The sequence below is a fragment of the Etheostoma cragini genome, chromosome 13 (assembly GCF_013103735.1).
Source record: "Etheostoma cragini isolate CJK2018 chromosome 13, CSU_Ecrag_1.0, whole genome shotgun sequence".
Lineage (NCBI taxonomy): Eukaryota > Metazoa > Chordata > Actinopteri > Perciformes > Percidae > Etheostoma > Etheostoma cragini.
Window position 1 is genome coordinate 23,271,290 of NC_048419.1, and position 9,859 is coordinate 23,281,148.

The following is a 9,859-nucleotide window of genomic DNA, read 5'->3' on the forward strand; positions in this document are numbered from 1 at the left end:
CTCAGTAGAATGATTTTTACGAAAGCCAGACTGATACTTATCAAAAATATTATGAGCAACCAAAACATTATTTAGTTGCTCTGTGGCTTGCATCTCGTTTGCTCTGTGGCTTGCATCTCGTTTGTATGTTGCTTTGGACAAAGCAACATGCAAGTGTCATCTAAATTAATAACTGTTCATTTAGATTTTTAATAGGGATAATGTAAAGTGAGGGGGGTCCTTGTTGCAATTTAAACCCGGACAGGGTGGCACTTGTTACACAGCTACTTACTTAAGAAATCAATAATTTGATGGACCAACTGACATTGACATCCATAAAGGCAAGCTGCTTCTGTGTCTTAAAATATCCCCGTTTTCTGTGGACAGCAATATTCCTTGCTGTTGCTTCAGAAATACTTTTAGATTGAGAGATGTTAAATGAATGGCCTGAAAACAATGGTGTGTTACGTGTCAGACCCACTGGGACGGACACATTGGTCCAAATTCTATTTGCACTCACACCCTGGTGTATTCATCAGTGGCATGCTGTTCCTGTACCAGGTGATGTTGGGTTTAGGGTAGCCGTTGCGAGCCTCACATGATGCAACCTGAATGGAGAGTCACATTGAAAATCTTTAGTATCATGAGGTTGGTAACTGCAGCAGTCTACAAATACTGTAGACAAACAGAGAGTTTAGTAACTATCAGATGTATACTTTACTTGGTAAGATTAATGTATTGGTTGATCTCAGTGTCTACGGTTAAGCGGACTTACCTTAGACGGCACCTTATTGGTCACAGATATTCCAGTAGTGACACCCTCGATCACTGGAGCCTCTGGAGGAGCTGAATCAGGAAAATAATCACTTCAGTCATTTATAATTAACAGAGCTGTCAAAATTGATGCAATAACGACTCAACACAAATTCCTTTGAACACAACTTATTTTTTGGACGCGCAATTAACAGTTTAGTTTGGGAAATCAGGAAGTGATTCAGCAGTAATGTTGTGGACAGTGCTGTCAAATTGGTAGCTTTCTTGCTACATTTAGCGATTAACGCTTTGGCTGTGGCGGAGTTTGCCACAGGGGGGACACGCACAAAAAGGCAGCGGGCCTGCAGGAAAAGTTGACTGACTCAACTTTTCAAAAAACCCAGCTCTGCGTCACACTGCAGAGGCCAATCCTGAACCTGGCAATCAGAAAACGTTGAGATCTATAAATAATCTGCTTGTATTACATTGGGGGGTTTATTTAAACAAGGACGTCACACAAATAGACCGTTTCATTGACACTCCATCCGCCGCACAACCCAGCGGCAAATTGCCAGATCGAAGTGCTGTCAAACATTTAAATTCATTAATGTCATAGTTAACTCACAAATAATCTCAATTAATCACTAAATGTCCTTTGAATTCATTTTGGCCCGCTATTTTTTTTCTCATTTTAATGCTCTTATCAACATGGAAGAGTGGATTTGCTTGCTTTGAGAAAATGTTTTTGTTATTCAAAACAACATTCTCACTTGGAGCAGTGTAACACTGTCCATCAATAAAAGGCTAAAAAGATCCTTTAACGAAGGAGCGGAGAATTCACATCAGCTGTGTGCTTGACCATCAAATGGTATTTCAGACTGGACGTGCTGTGATGATAACTCAGTTCCCAACAACAAAACACACAGATCCCTTTGGTCTTGTGGAACCATTTGGCAATTTTTAAAAAGTAAACTTTACATTCAGAACCTTATTGGCGTCCATTTCAGCGTCTCGCTCTCACCATCCACTCACAACGTAACGTTACTACTCTTTGGCCGCCTTTCAAGCCCAAACAAGAGTGCGGCGGGTCTGTGGTTTTGTTTCCAGTCTAGCTAGATCCGGTGTGGTGTTGTAGTTTTTCTAATGTTACTAGTTGTTGCAACAGCATGTGAAAAACCACAAAGTTTGCTAGGCCAAAAAGAACGTTTATCTTGCAATAAAAAAAATGATGCCCTTAAAATGGGTTTGTGTGAACACCGTTAATAAAGCGTTTAACAGACAGCACTATTATGTATAATATTTTAATCGATTGACAGCCCTTCGTATTAAATGAGTCGTGTAACAGTTTTACAACTTTGACTCTTCTATCAAACACTGTTTTGTCTTCCTTACCAAACACTCGGAGGTGGGTCTTGCCCTCAGCGCTCCCGGCAACCAGCCCGTTAACCTGGCAGAAGAATTCCCTCTCATCGCTGAGCTGGACATCTTGGATGGTGAGTTGAGTTCCCTGCTGGTCTGAAGTCACCTGGATGCGACCGCTGTAGTCCGTGTTGTTGTCCACCATCTGCTGCTTGTCATCACCGTAGAAGATCCGTATGCGTGGGCTGGCTGGCTGGCGGAAAGCTCTCTGCAAGGTGGGACACACAGTCAGGACTAGCTTTCACTCAACTCTGACATCTAAGATATACAGTAGTTAAGGGTTAAACCCGTAGAAAGAAATGTTTGCTCATATACTATTTTTGGTTGCAATACAATTTAAATGTTTTTTCTTGAGTGCATTTATATGCATGCATGATCATGCAAAACTGTTACGAGATCGAGCATTGCATCTAGAGCTGCAAAGATTAGTTATCAAATATTAAATTATTATAAACTATTTTGATCAATTGACAGTATACTCTGACAGTAAACTGAATATCTTTGGGTTGTGGACAAAACAAGACATTTGAGGATGTCATCTTGAGCATCAGGAAACACTGATCAACATTTCACAATTAACTGACATTTTATAGACCAACATCTACTTAACAACAATACAACAACAACAACATATGATCATTAGTTGCAGCCCTATGTGGAATTCAAATTATTGACTTTTGTGAGGCAGCCCTAGAACATACATAGTTCTTGACAGGCAGTGTCAGGTTTTTGCAGAGGGGGGCAACGGTACTCACCACAAACCACTGGATCATGAAAAAGCTGGGCTTGTTGTCGGCGTCAGTGAAGCTGTACCGGCAGGGGATCTGAGCCGAGTCACCGAGGTACACCTCAACACCCTCATGCATATTCAGATCCACCTTGGCCCATGCTGAAAAACACAGAAATGCACATAAATCACCATCGTGCTTTGTGCAGGCAATGTGCACTGATCCCATATTATCCATGAACCATTCAAAGCCATAAAACAGTATTTAACCCAACATATAAATGGCATTTCATTATGATCGTGTGACCCCCTTAAATCTAATTTTGACCCTCAACCCTACAGTAATTCTAAACTGCATTGTGTTTGGCAGATGACTGAACTGTCTTCCAAAGCCAATCTGGAGCCAGTCTTCCATGTTAGCAGAACAAAGAAGAAAAGGCTTCTTGTCCACATGGCATAATTTTCATTTCCCTTCTGCCTGGCTGACTGTAGCCACAAAACCACATCTTGGCCAGAAAACCAGTTCCCTAGGCATCATCGGGGGAATGTAGGCAAGGCAAGGCCAGACAGTTTGACACTGGGCTGTTGACTCAAGAGAGCCAAGTGCTTTTTAAGCCATTTTGGACTTGGCTGCTGTTATAGAAGGGGCAGCTCACAACAGTGACAAAGAAGAACAAGTCTATTTTCTCTTAATCTGGTTTGGAGTTGCCGTGCAAGATGGGAAAGCATATTCCCCCTCCTCTCTTTACACGGAGTACGTTTACATGCACACCAACATTTCACGATTACTCCAAATTTGACAATAGTCTGAACTTGATACGGGTCATGTAAACAGAATATTACAGTTAGATATTCTGAATAAAGCCTTTTTCCAAATATAGCATTCTGATTAGGACCTGGGATATTCTGGTATTATTCAGGTTTTAGAGGCGTTCTTTGGACATGTATACAGCGCATTCAAAATTTGCATCTCAATCAGGGTTTTTACTGCAGTTTACACCTAGTTTAAGACCTCTTGCCTGTTTACAGCTTATGGTCAGCTTGGTGCGGTGCTATGGTTGCTGTACCAACCAGCCGACAGTTTAAGGCTGCAGACCCAATAATAAGGAGAAACACAGCAACTTTTAAACATTAGCAAAGTTTTGGCTATCAACAGGTCTTTGGATATGCACACACATTGCTATTTCAAATTTTTCAAGAAGCTGGTTGAATGAATGAAAGAGGGATGCTGCGTACGCATGCTCCAACAAGTCCGCGCACTCTGGTAAAGTTTGAAAAAAAACTTGTTTTGCACGGCTACATGTAAACGGGAATATTAGTGGAATAATCACTTTCATTAGCCATGTAAACAGCTAAGTCAGTGTCAGATAAATGAACTGGAGTAAAAATGCATAGGAGTACACGTTTAAACCGACCAGAAAATAGAAATACTAACTCATAAGGTATCTTAACGTATAATTGTAAATTGTCCTTAAAAGGTGTGTTTGCATGTCAAAAGGTAGAGCGTGATTGATGGTGTTTACAAATATAATGTAGGCCAAAAATTAGGTTCACTGTGCAGCTGGATTATGAAGAAAAACAGTGTTCATTGGTGTAACCAGATACTGAGGGGCATCCCAGTTTTTTTTGAAGATAATTGTTTTCAAAAATAAAGGAAAATCAATTAACAAGGGCTCAACCTCAGTGTCCTCAGTATGTGTTTTCAGCGTTTGTGGAAACAGACCAAGCATGAAAAGAGCTTTAAGAGTCCAGTTGCCACCCTACTGCCCTCATTGAGCCGGCTACTCCCCCATCAACACCCTGTCACGCCCCAACCTCAGCACCAATCATTTTCTCCTTTTTTTTTTTTTTCCTGTCCCTCCCTCCTCTGCCTGGGCCTATGCTCAGCCAACCATTCCTTTAAGACAACTGGCACACTATTGTTTCCCCACCTGGGTAGACCAGACACACACGCACGTACGCACACACACACACAAACACGCTAAAAACAGTTAACGTACTGAACTTGTTTACTGTGACCAAGATGATGGAGACAGCTTTGAGACAAGAAGCAGCTTATGGAGGCTGGAGAGCAAAATGTGTCGCAGAAGTCAGTGTAAAAAATTTTGCGTCTCTTTGGGGCCGTGCTGGTAACTTTTCAGCTAATCCGATTAGCACTGGGGGGTTGCTGGGGATTTGGCTTCAATAGCAAACCTGGGACCTGTCTTATCTGGTCCTGTTGTAACTTTATGCTGCATGCACAAGCACACATGAGCCATGATCTATGGACCCTGTCAACAAAAACGGCTGCCTCTGTGTGTGTGTGTGTGTGTGTGTTTGTGTATGTGTGTGTGTCTGTGTGTGTGAGCATACATTTGTGGCTGTCTGCTGTCTGTGTCTGGATGATAGAGCTAATTCATTCAGAAAAAAAACACTACTCCAGAATATTTGGATGTGTTGACAGGATCAGGCCTGTGACTGGCCTGTCTGAAGGATGAGCAACAGAAGAGTCAGAGCTCAACAACAAACAGTTACATTACAAACGGCAGATTAACCTCTTCACGAGAAGTAGATTCCTTGACAAAATGCTGAGGTGACAATATCCATCTTTTACTCATTATGTTGTTAAATTACAATATAATTGCAAGTAATTAAAACGATGCTGGACTCACTTCCATGGTATGGTTAGAGCTAATGTTTTAATGCTCTCCATTTTTTTTTTCTCCTTTGTGATTCAGATTTCAGTAGTGCCATCCTGCCAGATGTCACAGCAGGGCTGAGAAATATTTTGCCAAAACAACTCATTTTATCCCTTGCATTTAGGAATATAGATACATTTTCTGGAAAATTACCTTTGTTCATTTGAAGCCAAAGTTCTCTCATGTTAAATTTTGATGTCTAAACGCAAGCAGCTGTAAAAGAACTTTGAAACTGGAAAAAAAAAATAGAACTGGCAAGAATGTTCATTGAAATTACTGTGAATAAAAAAGTAAAGATATTCAATGTCAGCTTTCAGTACTAGTTATTTTTAGCCATGCCATGGCTCGAGAGATTTTACTGTGTGGTCGGAAAGTCAGCATCAGGTCAATGAGTTCTCTTAACCTGTGAAATATCTGTGCTGTGTGCAGATATTCTTATTTGTTTAGATAATTACGTCCTAAATTGTATTTGGTAATAATCTGGGTTGTTATGTAGCACTTTTAACCCCTCTTAAATGTTTATAGAGAAGACGGAGCATGTTAAACAGGATAGAGACAGAATACAGAGAGACAAATTAGTTTTCTGTCCTTTCACTCAAGTTAAATAAAGAGACCCTCACAATGCAAATCAGACAATCACAGACATAATGAGGGGGATACTTCCAGGACAGCCTCTGCATACAGTTGCTCATTATCTGCCTAACACAGAGACAATTCCCTCAGACTAACTACAGTGGTCACCATTATCGGCTTTCCCATTTGATTAAGGCAGTCAGCTTAAGTCTCTAGTAGATCTGCAGCTCCAACACTGATAAGAGTTCAAATCACCTCTGACAGAACACACCAGCCTCATTTACTCACCCTAATCCCTCACATGCCTGGTGAGCCATGAAATGAGACCAAATTCTTCTGAGAACATTAAAAAATCATGTAATAAATTAACTATAAACCCTCATGTCCACCTAACATGTCAGATGATAAACGTGATTTTTGTGTAGATGAGTAGAAAATAATTTGGAATATTTTCTTTTGATGTAATGCTGTAGCAACAAAAAAAAATGTTTTCTGCTCTCTGAATACTAAACTATCCCGATAGGTTCAAAGAACATTGGAAAAAACGCAGATGGACCACGTCCTGGGAGAGAATCAGCTTTTTTTGAAGCTACTCATGAGAATATGTAAGAGCAGATCAGCGTTTCAGACTTTTTCAGGACATCTCAGAGTAAGAGTTGTGTATGGACACCGAGGGTCCCTCAGAGAGTGGAGGGTGTAAAAAGCTAGCATGTAAGTGTGGATGACAGGGAGAAGGATTTCTCAATACGCAAGCCTTGTGTGGTGGAGGAACACCTGGGGGACGCTGTGTACTGCCTGACATCAAAGAGTGTGTGCGCGCACACACACACACACACACACACACACACACACACACACACACACACACACACACACACACACACACACTATGAGAGCTCCTTGTCTGTGCTTTCAGAGGCAGCACCTGGCACAAATCTCCCATGAGCATGTTCTCTAGCAGTGAAGGGTCCAGAATTTTTTTTTTTCTTTCACATATAGAGATAAGGAAGTACTGCAAATCTCCTCAAAGGCACCTCTTTATGCATCAGTGCTCCCCCCCCTTCATGCAGCAGAGCATATCACAGCTTCAGGACAGGACCTCGCACGTAGCCCACCAGGATCACTGTTAAGGGTGGACTCACTCAGGTTAGGACTATTAGAAATGTATGCGACTGATACGGGCCTTTCATTCACAACACTTTGCTTTTGGCAAACATCAGTTTTCACAGGGCTGTTTTTTTGCAACTGCACCTGTTTTGAAATTTCCTGACTCCAAACAACCCCACGGTGTTCCTCTATCTCATTTTGCGTATATGCTTTTCTGCCTGCACAGACCACCTCTCTTTGCAAATGCTAGTGCAAAGTTTCTGTGGTTTAAGTTGCCGACTAACAGTCTCAGTTTAAATGACTTAAATACATCTCGAGTTGTGCTCATTGATGACTGTTTCTGCTATTAATTCCATATTTCTATAGCAAGTCCTCTTAAATCAACAATGTTGCATTAATTGTTTCAAGAGATGGTTGTGCTCAATTTGAGAAATCGGTTGATCTTAAATCTGCCCGGAAACAGGACTTACAACAACAACAACAACAAAAAGACGGCAATGTTTCTCAAGTGGTGTTATGCGTTTCACGACATCCTGCAACCTCCAAACAGCCCGCTAACACTGGCTTTTTTTTTAAGAATTGCTAATCATCCCCGCTGGTTAGCAACTTCTTCAGCAGCTGCATTAATTTTTTATCATCACACCCGATGGGTGAGACTTCATTAAAGGAGCAACATAATGTTTTATTTATGCTTGTATCTGATGTTCTGCAGGGAGTGTGGCTTGTTCCTCTGCATCCACTACCCATCAATAGAACCCCTGCAGAGCTCCTGGGCTCTGGCATGCAGGTTGCTCCACAGCCACAGGATGGCTAATTAAAGGTCAACAGGCTAAACACTGTGTCTACATCAAGGGGGGGTGGTCCTTTAGCTATCAACAGAACTAAAACAAATTTGGAGATTGAGCCTACAGTAACATCTTCCTAAATACTCATTTAGCAGTTGTGCGTACCCAACTGCTAGAAACTCGACCCCACAGCTACAAACATGGAATTACAACTTAAGTTTATTATCTAGTCATCTGCTTAGCATACATAGACCCGATCCAAGAATAACAACAGGGGATTAATCATCATCTACACAAATAGTGCCTGAATAGGGTAAGTCACTGAAACTGTTGTTGAAACTGAGAATAACTGCAGTTTCACAATCGAGAAATACCTGATCCGAATGCTGCAGTTCTGGAGGAAACATTGAGTATAATTCTTTTTGGTTTCCATTTTAAAACATAAATATCCATTCAAGGATAAATGATTGGATTTCCTTCCTACTCCTAAATGGATTGGTATGTTTGGACCAAATGCTAACCACACGCATGAGGCACGTCCTGACCTATGAAGACATGCAGGCATCTAAAAAGCATCACTAAAAGTAGGGAACCACTTCCATAGAATAATATAACATTAGTCAACATGTCGAGTGATCCCCTTTGAAAATGACTTTTCGAGGTAAACATAATCTGAAACAGCAGTGATTTCTTCTTCGTCTCATATTAAAGTGTGTGAAAAATGAGACATTAAGGTAAGAGGGGCCAGGTATGAGGCTCCGGCTGTTATTCTAACACTATATATAGAAGACCTTTTTTCCCCAATCAAAGCTCTGACGACAGCATGCTGACTTGCTGCTGTACTCCAACAAAGGCCGTCTTATCCCAGGCCCTGTGGTTATCATCACGGTGCTGAAAATCCTTGAAGGCTACAAACTAGGTGCCAACAAAATCAGCTTTCCCTCATCCATCAAGTAGAAAGGGCTGGCCTGAGATAATCACTTCCATTTCAATCTCCAGACACCATGAGCTCTGCAAACTTTGAATTTTAAAACAAATCACTGTTTAAAGATCAGACATATTTAGTACCATTGTTTTTGCGCTTTTGCAGTAGCTGGAAACCGAACCACCGTGATTTACTGTATTTTGGATCTTTGCGAAAGAATCCAATTTACAGAAAACATATACTGAACTCCAGTGTTCCTGCACTGCAGCATTTTTAAACAATTAACTCACTACTACAACTGATGGGCCTGTCACTGGCCTGTGACGGCAATGATTTTTTTATCCAGCACATCAGGGTGTGAACTAAATGTAATGAGGCTTTGGCGAAAGTTTGACAAGGAACATCTTTTCTTCGTCACTTTCACCATGACAAGTAGTCAATGTTCTCTCATTCCCAACGCTGGGGTCCCCTTATCTGACTAATCATCTTACTGCCTGCGCACCATGGGGCACTCATTCCTTGGAGCATTGCATTTCTGTCTGTACATCTTTCAGACCTACGACTGCCTGTTCACCCCCTCCACATTATCACCACTATTACGTTCAGGATGTTCCAGGACATTTAACAGACTTTCCATCATCTAGCTGCAGGGTTCAGTCATTCTGGGGGATCCTGTCCCTATCTTCTAAAATCATGTGGGCCTACACTTAATGAATATGCCTCTCATTTCTAACCTAGGTGAGTATTTTTTTTTTTTTTTTTTTAATTGAGCAATTGTTTAAAAAAAATAAAATTCAAAGAGCTACCACACACCGACATTGCAGCGGAAAGCAAGAAGTAAGTAAGTAAGTAAGTAAGCTTTATTTATATAGCACCTTTCACAGACAAGGAGGGTCACAAAGTGCTTTACAGT

The 9,859-nt window shown here is 41.1% G+C and overlaps 1 protein-coding gene across 2 annotated transcripts in view; it reads right to left on the reverse strand.

The window, feature by feature from the left end:
• Positions 1-9,859, reverse strand: part of mcama (melanoma cell adhesion molecule a) — a 43,155-nt gene that overhangs the window by 12,603 nt on the left and 20,693 nt on the right. For both annotated transcript variants that reach the window (XM_034889948.1, XM_034889947.1), the window contains exons 2-5: positions 2,907-3,040; positions 2,125-2,359; positions 755-825; positions 500-587 (exon numbers count right to left, since the gene is read on the reverse strand). In XM_034889948.1, the coding sequence (XP_034745839.1) occupies positions 500-587; positions 755-825; positions 2,125-2,359; positions 2,907-3,040 (528 nt within the window). The remainder of the gene's footprint in view (positions 1-499; positions 588-754; positions 826-2,124; positions 2,360-2,906; positions 3,041-9,859) is intronic.